Here is a 15,364-nt window from a genome sequence, read left to right on the forward strand (position 1 = left end):
GCAACGCAATTCTTACGAAACTCTCCAAGTCTCCGGTCTCCCCCGACCCCACCACACTAGTACTTACACGACTTCATCACACCCTCCAACATTTGGTTTCATCTACCCTCTTTGTGCTTACCATGGCAAATCGTCCTAGAAAATTCATTGACTCATGTGATGATCATAGTTGTCATGCACATCCACCACCACCACCGCCACTTCCTCCGCCACCAACGTCACTCGATCAGCCATTCTCACCATACCTGATCTTCATGTTCTGTGGTCTTTCTGTGTCGCTCTCTTTCATTTGTTACCTCTTATTCGCGGCAAGATATCAAACTCGCCAAAGAAACAACGAGAATACAGATGAAACCCATGAAGATTTCGTGAACGAGGATCTTGGCCCGGTTGTTCACCATCCTATTTGGTTGATCAATACCATAGGTCTCGAGCAATCACAGATCGAATCTATCCAAATTTTCAAGTATAAAAGAGACCAAGGGTTAATCGAAGGGACTGATTGTTCGGTTTGTTTGAGTGAGTTTGAAGACGATGAAAGTCTTCGGCTTTTGCCCAAGTGCAGCCATGCCTTTCATGTCCCTTGTATAGATACATGGCTACGTTCACATAAGACCTGTCCTCTGTGTCGAGCTCCGATCATCAAGAACACAAGTGAACCAACTGAGACTGTAATCGATTCAAGTTCGAGTGAGCCAATTACAATGGAGGAAACGTCCCCAGGCGAGGATTCTGAAACTGTTGATCATCACGTGATTGAAGTTGAAAATGATGGAGAAGTGGAGAAAACTTGTAGAATTCTGGATGAAACAAGCAGTGGGGTAAGGGCGATTAGTGATTTGGCTGAACATCATCGTGTTCAGAGAGATGGGTCAGTAGCAATGAGGAGATCAGTTTCAATGGACGAGTCCTCAGCTTCCATTGTTCAATTAGCGGTGGCGAACGTTCCTCCTCCTGATCAAGAAAGGCCTTTGATGACTAGTCAATTCGCGATGTCAAAGAAACTAAAAGGCCTTCCAAAAAGTGGAAATAAGCTCAAAGGCTCTAGCTTTCGCATATACAATAAAGCAATGAAAAGTTCTTCGTTTGGGCATTCTTCACAAAAGACTACTAGTTTTACAAATAAATGTCCCCATAATCGATCTTATTGAATTCTAGGAGACTATACTATCACTATATATGAATCTTGATGATTGATCCTTCAAGAATCCTAGCTTGTACTAGATGGTACTTATTGTAATTTATACTTCGGGAACTTTGACAAGGTTTGTGATTGGAACCGGAAGCTCATTTACTTCAAAGTACCAATACATATTACGATTCCAATTTCAATCCATGGAATATCTTATGATCGTTAATTCAATAACTTGATCATGCATGTTGTCATCATTTTTAATAGTTTGTGCCAATATTTATGTATCACACAATATTGTGGTCCTGAAGAGCCCATATTGTAGCACCTTGATATCTTTTTGCTGCCGAAACTCCAATCACAAGCATAAAGGCGACAATGATTGAACACCAATATATATAGACACACATTCACATATATGATATAAAATGAATGCCTTTATTCGCAACATCATTAGACATTCACACCATGCACAACCGAGTAGTGTATCATAATTAATATTATTATCAAATAAGGACGAAAGAACCTCAACTTTCCAGCTTACACATAACCATATGATTAAGAAAAGGATTATGGTAGTTGATGTGGTGTTAAGAAACGAAAAAGAATGAAATGGAAACAAAAGAAACAGTGTAAAGCAAAAGGAAACATTCTATATATAAAGATACTGGTGTGTGTACAGTTTTATGTGTTTCACTACGCAACAAAAACATTAAAGTTATTTGGTCTTGTAGAGACGAGACATGGCGAATCACCAACAACTCATGCACCCACTAATTTAATCTTTAGTCAGATTTTTTTAATTTCTATTTTGTAAACTTGTCTCATACTAAATATTCAGGAATTCGAACATCATCTCATATATGCAGAATCAATGAGTAACAATTTATGGCAAATTCGAAGTGTTATATATATCACAAAATACGAATTATAAACCAGTGACCCGATCAAAAGGTGGGGAGTAACAATGAAAGCCATGCTAACAAATTCTAGCACAACTCAAAAACAAACCGAGCCTAACATAAGCAAAAAGCTTGTGATCGAATAACATAATAAAGATCGAAAAAATTATCTTATTTTGGTCTGAAAAAGAAAATACTGAGTTCTTGACCGATGTTACCATCAGGGTCGATGAAATGGAAGGATTCTGATCGAGCCATGGATTTACCAGTAACCCTACTAAAGTTTCCTCTTAGGTACATTATATCCTGTTTTCTTTCGACATCTTTTGCTTTTAAAGTCCCTGCACCTTCATGAACCATTTCCATGTGCTTTAAAACTTTGAGATCGGATGCTGATGGTTGTCTCTTGAATGCAAACCCTACTTTTCTTCCATTACAGTACATGGTCCACAATGGAGTAGCCAAGAGAGATTTATCTGGAGATGCTTCTGAATCATTCGAGCACTCGAGGGCGATCCTCAGATTGCCACTTTTCATTTCCCGGGCGAGAAAGGTGGTGGAGATTGTGAGTTCAAGGAGGAGGACTGGGTTTTGTGATTTAGGGTTTGTTTGGATACAGAAGCTGACTTTTCCGGTGCGTGAACCGAAGATGGTGCCGGTGATATTGGTGGCGGTGGTCGGGAAGACTAAAGAAGAGGGTTTGCGGTGGTGGTAAGGGTGAATTGGAGGATTGTCATCGTTGAAATCTGGTCTTTCCACAAGGGTGCAGGTGCAAGCTTGGATGAGTAGTTCCAAGATGGAGCGGAGAAGTCGCCATGAGCGGACTTGTTTATGGCATTCCACGGTGGTGAAGTTGGCTGGAGAAACCGTATGATATGCCATAATTAAGTACGTACTTATGGCCTATTGATGAGAAAGAAGAAAGCCTTGGGTGAAAGTTACGGGTGGTATACAGGTATAGCGTTTATATAGGGAATTTGGGCAGGTCACAACCCGAAGAAGGGTATATTTAAAATACAAATAATACCTTAAAAAGATATGGCCAATAATGTCCAGGTTGAATAAAATAAAAATAAAATTGGGATTGTATTTGTAGATCGAATTATTACCATGCATTTACATAAATCAATTTGTTCTTATTCTGATTTAGATTCACTCAAGCAACATAATCTTTTGCCAATATTTTCTGGATTACAGCAAAACGTTATTTAATCGGTTTATTATGCAAATGTTTCTGAAAAAAATGATCTATGTTTTTCTTTCGGTAATACGCGGGAGAGATTACTGTTACATCAAATGACTTGAGCGATCGTTGACATTGTCCATACGTAATGATGTTGTTTGTACAATCTATGTTTCTAAATTAAACGGATTAATGTTGTTTATTAAATAACGTTAATCTTTTAAGTATTCTAGTAACAATAATTGACGAGATTGATAGTGGTCTGGTTAGATCGCTGCAGGACATAATGAACTGGATTTTGAACTCATTCCTGTCAATGGGCTTTCTGGTGAGCATGTATCACTTTGAAATATTAGAATATTCACTCGTAATAAAGTAATTATAAAGGGGATTTTCATGCAACTAGGGTATGGTGGATTCAAAAAAGAAAAAAAATATTGGTTTGTTAAACTTATGTCCCACGTGAACTTCCTTGGAAGAGACTGATATGGAATAAAATCTAAACTATCCGTTTCTGTGTAGTATCCAAAGACTTTAATAAGGTAAGATACTTTGATGAAAGGAAATGATCATATGTCTAGGGGGGCTCTTCACTTCTAATTTTTTATTGAAAACTTGGATCTTATTGAAATAAAAATGGAGACAAAACGGTTTACTAGAATGACAAATGATGGTCCTAAGCTAAGCGAATTAGACTAGGTTAATGATTTTGCAGTATCTTGGCCGGATGCCAGAGTTGTGGCTCTTCCTTGCATCTTGTAAGATCATTATCTCATTCTTCTAAAAAATTGGGAAGATTATGACTTTGGTCCCACATACTTCAACAAGTTTTAACACAGCGAATCTAAGTTACATTCTATTGTCTACAGGTTGGTGCCTAGGTGACTCTGGACTATATTTTCTCCCCATATTGCAATTGTCTTGGAAAAATTCAGAAACATAAAGAGATGTATCAAGGATTGGAGATTGAAGATTCAACTTGAAAATTTTAAATTAAGAAAGAAAATACTTTATACCTAAGACAAAGTTAATTAAATGGGTTTGTGAGAGTGAAGATGTTAACTCTTTAGAAAAGGTCAAAGATTTCATTGAAAGGAATACCGTATATATACCAAGGAAATCTATAAAATAGGAAACAAACTATTTTAATCTAAGATATAACATAATATTATTATATAAACAATATATACGGCTAATACACCCCCTCAGTGTGAGCCGGAGAAGGACGCAGGCAAAGACTGGATCGAAAACGGGTGAAAAGCTGTCGTGGCAGGCCTTTGATAAAGATGTATGCGTATTGGTAGTCCGCGAGTATGTGGAGTACACGAACAACACCAATGCAAACCTTTTCTCGTACAAAATGAATTTCAAGCTCCACGTGTTTAGTCCGTTGATGCAGAACTGGATTTTCTGATAAATATACTGCAAAAATATTCCAACAATAGGTTACGCAACCAACTAGTTTCTGCAACAGCATTAGCGACGCATCGGTACTCAGCCTCGACACTAGAACGGGAAATTGTGGGTTGTCGCTTTGATGACCATGCGAAAAGGTTGTCACCCAAAAAAACACAATATTTGGATTTTGAGCGGCGAGAGTCCGGACCCCCCCCCCCCCCCCCCCCCCCCCCGGCGAGTTGGCATCAGAATAGGCAACAAGGTTGTTCAACTTGGAGGGAGAGATAGTGAGGCCGTAATGAAGAGTTCCTTTAAGATAGCGTAAGACCCATTTCAAGAACTGAAGATGTGGTTCCCGTGATGCATGCATGAAAAGACATATTTGTTGCACCACATATGTGAGATCCGGCCTGGTAATGGTGAGATACTGTAGCGCCCCGACCAAGCTGTGATAAAGAGAGCCGTCTGGTAAAAGGTTGCCACTCGTTGCACTGAGTTTGGAACCGATATCCACAGGAGTAGCTGAAGGTTTGCAGTCAGACATGTGAGCACGGGAAAGTATGTCAGTGGCATAAGTAGCTTGAGAGAGAAATAATCCATTATTCTAGTTGGAGACATTAATGCCGGGAAAGTGGTGAAGCCTGCCAAGATCGGACATAGCAAACTCTGTGGACAAAGATTGAATGATTTGATGCAAAAGAGTTGTGTCTGATGCGGTCAAAATAATGTCGTCTACATAAAGTAACAAATAAGCCATCTTAGAACCATTGGTGTAAACGAACAGTGAGATATCACTAATAGTGTTGCGGAAACCACACTTGGTAATGTATGTAGCAAATCGATCGTACCACGCACGGGGTGCCTGTTTCAAACCATATAGAGATTTCTTAAGGAGGCATACATGATTAGGATGGTGTTGATCAGTGAAGCCGGGTGGTTGAAACATGTAGACCGTCTCATGGAGGTCCCCGTGAAGGAAAACATTTTTCACATCAAGTTGGTGAATAGACCAACCGCGGGATACAGCCAAGCTGAAAACCGTACGTATAATGGTTGGTTTGACAACCGGGCTAAAAGTCTCGTCAAAATCTACTCCAACCTGTTGACCTTTTCCATTAACAACCAACCGAGCTTTGTATCGTTGTAAAGTGCCATTTGCATTGGGCTTATGGCGAAATAACCACATGCAACAGATGATATTAGTATCCGGTGGCTGAGGTACTAAGACCCAAGTTTTATTATCCATCAAGGCTCGAAATTCATCGGACATTGTTGCGTTCCAATTTGGATCGGACAGGGCCTTGAGGTGGGAGGTGGGGAGGTGGGGAGGGGGGGGCACAGGTGAGGATGAGGTGACAAAAAGGTTGAAAGGAAGCTTGGGTTTAATTGTTCCCACTTTAGAGCGAGTGGTCATGGAGAGGGATGGGGTGGGAGCGAAAGGAGGTGGTGGGTTTAATTCATGATCATTGGAATTTAGCGGTGGAGAGGGAGGGGTGGGGGCTGGCAAGGGATGGGTAGAGGTTTGGCGTTGTCACCGTTGGTAGGTAATGGGAGTCCGAGGAGTGGCAGTGGGCGAGGGAGGAGAAGAGGGCGGGGACTGATTTGAAGGAGTAGGAGGGGATGGGGGTGGCGTGGCTATTTTTGGGTGAGGAAAACGGAAAAGAGGCCTCGTTAAATGTGATGTTACAGGATAAAATGATGCGTCCATAGGAAATGTCAAGGCAACGGTACCCACAAAAATCAGTGGGGCAGTCGAGGAAAACGCAAGGAACGGAGTGAGTGGCGAGCTTATGAGGTCGAGTGGAAGAAATGTTGGGATAACAAGTGCAACCAAAAACATGAATGTGGTCATAGGTGGGGTTTCGACGATATAGAGCAGAAGCAGGGGTGTGGAATTTGAGCTATTGAGTAGGTAAAATATTGTGATAACAAGTGCAACCAAAAACACGAAGTTGTTTGGTGTTGTGGTAGTGATAAAGCACCTCGGTCTATATAATGGGTTCTCATTCACTTTATCAAGAGCTTATGGGAAATTATAAGGGCATACATATTTCTTGAATATTTCCAATTCGAGAGGTACTTCTACTTTGAAAATGATAGTAATTCCAGATTCAGAGAGGTGCTTCTACTTTGATAATGATAGTAGTAATTCCATATTCATAACATTGGAGCCAAAAGTGAGATATTTGATTTCTCTATCCTTCTATAGGCTAATCAACCTTATTGGTTGGTATATACAAGATTGTTACAAAAGTGTTTGTGGAGAGACTAAATATACTCATTGATTAATCGATTATTGGAAAAACCTAAGCATCTTTCATCACATGTAGGATTATTCTTGATGGACCCTTAATTCTCAAAAATATTATTTCTTAGGAGAAAAAAGGATCAAAAGAAACCTTGCATATTAAAAATTGAATTTGAAAAGACATTTGATTCCTTTACTTACGGGTTCTTAGATTGTATTATGGATAAAATGTGTTTTGGATGTAAATTCCATATTTGGATACATATTTGTCTCCGGTCGACTTATTCCTCAATTGTTATCAATGTATCCCCCACCAAAGAGTTCAAAATAGAGAGAGTAATCCAACAAAGGTATCTTCATGCTACTCTTTCTTTTCATCATTACAACAAAGGTTTTGAGTATTTCACTTCTTAAGGCTACCAAAAAAGGTATTTTCAAGAGGCGAGACTACCAAAAGGGTATATTCAAGGGGGTGTGGCTTCATAAAAATAAGACCTTGATCTCCACTGTTTAATACATGAAATGTATATTATGGGTCAATTATGTTTTGACGATGCTTATATGTTTTCAATTGGCATGTTGGAATACGGTGATACTTTAAAATCATAAAATACGTAACGAAAGCAAACTTAAATACAATCACAATCCCTAAGGATCACAAGTTCATAGACTTGTTGTAATAAACTAGAACCCTAGAGAGAGAAGATTGAATGCTACCTTTTTTGATGGTTAATTCCTCTAGGATTTTCTTGGATGATGGAGAGTACAAACTAAAACTCATTTAATGTGGCAGTAAATAAAGATGACGATCTATGGAAGATAACTTGATATTTTTTCTTCCTTAAGGACAAAATCAAAACCCTAGCTTGAGATGATGGGTATGCTGATATATATATATATATATATATATATATATATATATATATATATATATATATATATATATATATATATATAGCAAGGTTGTAAAAATCGTTCGACGTTAGCTAGTCGGTGGACTGGGGTTAAGGGATTAATCGGCTATGCGGAGATTAATCGGGGACCATTAATTGCTAATTTGTTAGATTTTAAAAAATTAAATATGACTAATATCATATAAAAGTTCATAAATATCACTAATATCATAACAAAATAGGTTAATATGATAAACACAATCATACCTCAAAATAGTTTCTATTGAGGTTAATCGGGATTAATCACTAGGCGCTCTCTAATCAGTCGAGTAGCGCCTAGGGATTAATCGGGACCTAATCGGGATTTTTACAACACTGATATATATATATATATATATACATATATATATATATATATATATATATATATATATATATATATATATATATATACAGAGAGAGAGAGGGGGGGAGGGAGGAAACCTATAACAAGAGGACATAAAAAGGAAAGGATGTACGGTTCTGATGGGATTTCAACACAACATACAATCCTATGTGTGCATGGAACCACAATTAGATCTATGTCTTCTTTAATTGAACATACACTATGAACAACAATTCAATAAACCCTAGATCTATGATAAATAATTGAAAATCACATAATAATAGTTATGATACATACCTTTGATTGTTATGAAGAAATAACAATCCAAAACTTTGAAGATGTGGAAGCTTGAGAGCAAGTGTTAGAAGTGTAACACCTCTAATGAATCACAAACACACTTAGCAAGAGGATGAGATATGAGAGGGAGGAGGAAGCTTCAATTTTCATCTATAAATCTCTAGGATTTCATGTGCCGAATATACCAAGGGCTAAGGTCTTTATATAGTGAGGTGGCTTAGAGCCAAAGCTAGGGTTAGAAGTAGGAAACCCTAATTGCTTTGCTTAAGGACCAAGCAACCCTAAACCTTCCATCTAATAGCCCTTGGATGAAAATTACAGGGCCTTCCTAGAAGTTTTCATCCAATCCTCTTTAGGTAGGTTTAGAGCTTCTTTCCTTAACTATAAATAAATTGCCAAACAGCCTCTGAACTTTTAATTAATTCAATTAATCCCAAAATTAATTCCAAATAATTTCTGATTAACTATTAATGAAATAATATGATTTGCTATTAATATATTATTTTCATAATACACTAATAAATCATTCATTTCAATTTTTATTAATCAAATAATAAATTCTTCCTCTTTCTCAATAGATCATCCTGTCTAGTTGCTAGTATGAAGGCAACCAAAAAGGACTATGCTACTATAAATTCAAGTATATATACCAATTATAGTTATGGGCTTAGACACCTAATCCAACGACCTCCTATTTGGATAAACTTTAATAACTATAGCTGTCAATATAACTTAAAAATTTGATTAGCAAGTTGTAACTCTTAAAGTCGCTGTCGAACTCTGACCTAGTCAGATATGAGTCCTAAGATAAATAATCATATAATCCTCCATTCTGCAAGATATCATGTGGACAAACGACATGGAACTGAGTCAATCTCATTGTCTAATACTTTGTTTCCTGATTTTTGATTTGTAATGACAAAGAGCTACTAATTGAACACATCAATTTAGTCTTGGCCGGGCGCGATACATAAGTCAAAACCAAATCATCGAGGGGCCTAAGATATCACTTTTCCCGTTAGGGCAAAAGGAATAGATAAAAGTTGACTTGTATGCTTGTACTATTTACTCATCAAATCAGGCACAACAATACGTTTTATAACATCAAGTTACTGATGCATTTACGTATCATCAATGCACAACCAGCTCATAAACAACAACTCATATATCTCTGTTTAAAGATCATTAGATATTATCGTCTTAGAATTACTCGTGATAAATTCCATGAAGTAATTCTCTGAGTGTGGGTTAATCCAATACTTAAATTCTCCATTTCAAAAGTACTCATGAATGCTGCAACAAACTTTTGCTATGTCTAAAACGTTAGACAATCTACAATCCAATTTATGACGGTCTTGGTTCACTACTTACTTCCAAAAGTTTGACTGAATGTGGATATTTGAATAATCTAGTTATTTAGGAAGTAAAACATGCAAAATGAAACACAATAATAAATAATTGACAAAAGATAGTAAACAATACTCATAAATAAATCTCCATTAATTATTCATCAAATGTCGATTACATTTATTTTGTTACAAGTTTCTAAATATCTATCTAATTACTAAAAATAATATCATCCTTCAGACCAATGCTCCTTGCATGCTGAATGTGCTTAACCCTACTCAGACCCCTTGTGAGGGGATCTGCATGATTCTCTTCTGATGATACCCTCTTCACGGCGAGATGTTCTTCTTCCACTCTATGTATGAGAAAATGGTATTTTATGTCGATATGTCTTGATCTACCATGATCTTTTGGTTCCTTAGTTAAGGCAACCACTCCTTCATTATCACAGAAAATCTCCATTGGCTCCTTTATGGCTGGCACAACTCCAAGGTCACCGATGAAGTTCTTCAACCATATAGCCTCCTTCGATGCTTTGCTTGCAGCTATGTACTCTGATTAACAGGTGGAATCAACCACAATCTCCTATTCGAAACTTTTCCAAGTTATCGCTCCTCTATTAAGGGTAAACACCTAGCCATATTGAGAGTAGAAGTTGACTTTGTCTGTCTGAAAACTGGCGTCACTATACCCAGTTAGTCTCAAGTTATCACTACAACCAACCACAAGGACCCGGTCCTTAGTTCTTCGTAGATATTTAAGAATATTCTTGACTGCTATCCAATGAGATTTACTTGTATTTTCTTGATATCGACTAACCATGCTCAAAGCAAAAGCCACATTAGGATGAGTACATGTCATATCATACACGATCGATCCAACAATGAAAGCATATGGAACTCGACTCATTTCTTCTATCTCTGCATCAGTACTCGGACTCTAAGTCTTACGAAGTTTGGTATTACTCTAGATAGGTAACTCTCTTTTCTTGGAATTCTCCATGCAAAAATGTTTTAAAACTTTATCCAAATACGTACTTTGACTAAGGCCAATTAGTCTTTTATTCCTATTTCTCAAAATCCTTATCCCTAGGATATAAGTAGCCTCTCCCGGATCCTTCATAGTGAAACACTTTCCAAGCCAAGACTTAACTTCTTGCAAAGTTGGAATGTTGTTTCTCATAAGGAGTATGTCATCAACATAAAACACTAGGAAGGTCATTATACTCCCACTAGCTTTGACATACACACAAGATTCATCCTTACTTCTAGAGAAGCTAAACTCTTTAACTTTCTCGTCAAAGAAAAGATTCCATCTGCAAGAAGCTTGTTTTAAACTATAGATTGATTTCTCAAGCTTACACACTCTATTGGGGTACTTAGCATCCACAAAACCCTTTGGCTGACTCATATAAACATCCTCAGCCAACTTCCCACTAAGAAAATCGGTTTTGACATCCCATAAAACCCTTGCCCGTTGCCTCCTCCGTTGTTCCCTTGGTGAATTTGTGCCATAGCTGTGGTGACCGCAGCAGATACGGCTGCCTGGAATGCAGTGGAGTCAACTTCGGGTGGGGTTGGTCCAGGGTTTCCGCGAGTAGGTCGGCGAGGCATCTTTCTGTCATGAAACGGAAAGATGTTGAGTGTTTGTGGGTTCTGTGAGGTTGTGATCCTACTGACTAGGTGCATGGTACGAACTTAAGTACTTCTACAAATTAGCATACAATCATGGATTCGCAACACATAGCAATTTGTAATGTCATAATAAAACACGTAAAAGTTCATTAATATTACCCGCATTTGATACATGAAAATTTTGCTCGAAAGAGCATACAAAAGTGATATTAGTTCGGCAGCATAACGACTCTATGAGTAGTGTAGTCACTTAAACATAGAGTCGGGGTACATAGCATAGATCCTAATGGCCGGGTCAGATAAACCTATCCCTAACACTTTGTGGTGCGTCCTATATGGTGGCGGGGTCATATGCCGAAGTGTTGAGCCAGCAACTGAGCCATCTCAGTCATGTCTCCAATAACCTCATCCCTCTCATGCTCAGCTTGCACTGCACGTGCTTCCATGGCGTACAGCTGTTGCCGCAGGGCGGTGATCTCAGCTTCGGGAGAGCGGTTCTTCCTTGGGGGGTTCACTGGTGAGGCGGGGTGGTCCTATTGCGCCTCGTTTACAAACGACGTGGCGTGATCTTTGCCCGGGTCTCGTCCTTCCTCTATGTCATCATCGGTCTCCTCGAACTCGTAGTCGGTGTCTGTGTATTCGTCAGGTCCGACGTCGTGTGCTTCCTCTTGATTCCCTTCTGGTTCATCTTCAAGCATTCCGTGAGCAACTAGGACTTGATGAAATTGGATACCCTGCTGCTCTCCCTCCATGAAGACTGGGGGAAGGTATAAACTATCGTTACTCCTATGACTCTACAACTATGGTATAGACTAAACAGATGTTCTCTTTTTGGTGATAAAGGGGTATGTTTTTAGGTTACCTAGCTATCACGATCTCCTCAGGACGTGTGGTAGTGATACCTTGGTAGGAATGTAGTTGATCAGGCTACATCCGTTCCTTGATACAACTAAGTACAGTCCTGGATTAACCGAGATACTAGCATTATCTTGTTTGATTCGGTGTTAGGTTCTCGTTCCTAATACAAGCAAGGGTGTTTTATTGTTATGTTTTACTTGTTTTGTTCAGAGTTGTGTTAGTCCCTCTTTTGGTTTATATTTTCATATCAATGTGTGGCTAGATATGCTAGTTCACTATAAACAGAGCTCTGATACCAACCTGTAACACCCCCGAACCAGACGGCGGAAACGTCCGAGGGCTATTGTGACTCAATTGAATATCATCACAATGAATATACATGAATCATAACATCATTCATCACCATGCATTGAAATATTACAACCGATATTGTTTACATTCAGTACATTGTTTCAAAACATTAAATTTCCAAACATAAGCCGTTCGATATTAATTAAACAAACATCATGACATCACTGGATACATTTTTCTTCAATTACCTGTTACCTGAGAATACAAGTATTTTGAAAAAACGTCAATATATGAAATGTTGGTGAGTTCATAAGTAAGGTTTGAAAAGAAATGATTTGTATAGTTTTGAAAACCTCAGAAAATCCGATATTTTCTAAAAAAAATGTTGTATATGAGAAAAAGTGTGAAGATCCGTAAGTATGCTTGTTAATTATTATAACGTGAATAATTATTAGACTTTGTATATATATCACATAATCAAGAGTGTTGAATTTCCCAGGGAAAACCCGATGTTTTCCCAATACATCAAATTATGTGGCTTAGTTAGTATTATTCCGATACGACGTTGTTTTTCTATAATTCCAGGTGACATTGGATTAATTATGGGTTGTGAGTCGTTATAATCACGCATTAATGAAAATGACTAGTTTACAACTATACAAACGATCCCTTAGGCGTTGTCCGTACTACTCACTTAATCCAACCACCCTGACTTTTCATAGCCCCACAACCGAGGAGAAAAGAGGGTGCGAAGCCCCCCGTTATTTCCATAAGTCGTTCAAGGCTATCGTGAATGCGAAAGGCACTTGGCCCGACTCGCATTTGACTTCTCGACTTTGCTAGCAGTACCAAAGGACCCTTGGGGCCCAACAGCACAATAAAGCTATTGAAAGTCCTTTTACACGGAATTAGGTCATATAAGGCCCAATAACATGTAAGCGTGTTCCCTTCGGGCCTAAAGATCATGTCATTGGGCTAGCTAGGCCCAACAAGCACGATTTGAAACTTTTGAGCCCAAAGATGGTGTATTGACTTCTCGTAAATTTCAGCGTGTGTATTGAAGTATCATTGTTTATTGATTTTTTATTCGTTATTGATTCGAGACAGAATCAATTCGTTTGGTAACGATTTTGGTGTTGAAGGTGTATTTACTATTACATTTCGCCGGTAGACGTATGGATGAGTTAGATCTCGAAGTATGGATGAGTTATGAGAGTGTTTCCTTGAGAGAAAAGTGAGTGAAATGTGTGTGTGTGTGTGTCGGCCGAGAGTAAGAGAGAGAGGGAGAAAAAGAGTGGCTAGACTTGGATGTTTGAGTCTTCATGCATGGATGTTTGAGTCTTCATGCATGGATGTCCCATGAACAATTGTGAGGTGTCACTCACAAAGTCAACTCCCTTTTCTTTTGGGCTTGGGCCGAGAATGGGGAAGGTGAGAGGAGGTTTTTGGGCTTTTTGCCCTTAAGCCCATGTTATAGCTAGGTTGGATGATTTTTGGCCCTAAAAAAATATAAATATGATTTTTATGACCCATTAGGTTAGATTAGGTTAATTATGGCCCAAAATGGTTCATATAATTAATCTATCTCATTCTAGGCCCAATATGGCCCAAAATATGGAATTAAATGGAAGTGGGTCCAATTAGAGCCCATTCAAGAGTTCTAAGCCCAAGATAGCCAAATTGGAAGCTTATTGGTCCATTGGGCCCAATAAGGAAGTCCTAGTCCAAAATGGACTTAAACAAGAACTTCTAGGGTTTCCAATTGCTTAATGACTATTTGAATTGCTTGCATGGGGTGTTTGATTGAAATTTTGCTGACATAGAGTATGCATCATACATGCTCTTATATTTTTGATTCATAAATTGGTTTAAGTGTTGGTTACAAGGCACAAAAATTCCTAATTGTGACAAATACAATGCAAATCCTAAGGGGAATATTTCGACACACATTTTAAATTATACACTTTTTAAGGTATGTTCATTATTTCATGTTGTTTGTTTTAACACGTTGATATTCCTTTGAGATAACATGTGATAAGGCACTTCTTACTTATCAGTTAGAAGCTATTTTTTGATACATGCTATGTCATGCATGCGAAAGAAAAGACAGGTTTTTGATAGAATAATGATTAGAGTAAATTACACGAATGGTCCCTATGGTTTGGGGTAATTAGAATGTTTGGTCCCTAACTTATTTTGTTAACTCGAAAGGTCTCTACAGTCTGTTTTTGTTGCGCGTTTGGTCCCTGTCTTACCTAAAAATACTATTTTACCATTGATTTTTTAATTTATTTAAATAAGGTGAGATAGGTAAGGAAAGGTAAGGTGAACTGGAAGTGAGGTTGGGGGTCTGTTTAATTAAATAAATTGAAAAAATCAAGGGCAAAATAGTCTTTTTAGGTAAGACAGGGACTAAGCGCACAACAAAAACAAACAGTAGGGACCTTTCAAGTAAAAAAATAAGTCAGGGACCAAACGTACAAATTACTCCATACCATAGGGACCATTCATGTAATTTACTCTAATGATTATTGTTAGAATGTGTGATACCAGTTCATTATTTTTGAAAAGATATTAAAACACGAGATAATCTAGATTGATATAATAGTTTGGTAGTTGCTTATCTTATTTCTATACAATATTTTTACATATGCAATGTTCATCTCATTGGTTGATATTTTTATGGTAATAGATAACTGGACTTCCAAATTTTAGTGTTACTATGTTTCTGATTAACACCTCATTTAGATATATTATCATCGCTAGATGACAACAACAGGATCATGACAAAATGCT

The 15,364-nt window shown here is 37.9% G+C and overlaps 2 protein-coding genes across 2 annotated transcripts; one reads left to right on the plus strand and one right to left on the minus strand.

Annotated features, from left to right (window-relative positions):
- The first annotated feature begins 82 nt into the window (after positions 1-82).
- Positions 83-1,336, plus strand: LOC145087086 (uncharacterized). Its single transcript, XM_079024986.1, has one exon. The coding sequence runs from the start codon at positions 123-125 to the stop codon at positions 1,149-1,151; it is 1,029 nt and encodes a 342-aa protein (XP_078881112.1). The 5' UTR covers positions 83-122; the 3' UTR covers positions 1,152-1,336.
- Positions 1,337-2,017: 681 nt separating this feature from the next.
- LOC145090513 (MIZU-KUSSEI-like protein (Protein of unknown function, DUF617)) lies at positions 2,018-2,991 on the minus strand. The gene has a single exon (XM_079028685.1). The coding sequence runs from the start codon at positions 2,914-2,916 to the stop codon at positions 2,206-2,208; it is 711 nt and encodes a 236-aa protein (XP_078884811.1). The 5' UTR covers positions 2,917-2,991; the 3' UTR covers positions 2,018-2,205.
- Positions 2,992-15,364: the final 12,373 nt, after the last annotated feature.

The sequence above is a fragment of the Lactuca serriola genome, chromosome 2 (genome assembly GCF_051521515.1).
Source record: "Lactuca serriola cultivar US96UC23 chromosome 2, Lser_US96UC23_V15, whole genome shotgun sequence".
Taxonomy (NCBI): domain Eukaryota; kingdom Viridiplantae; phylum Streptophyta; class Magnoliopsida; order Asterales; family Asteraceae; genus Lactuca; species Lactuca serriola.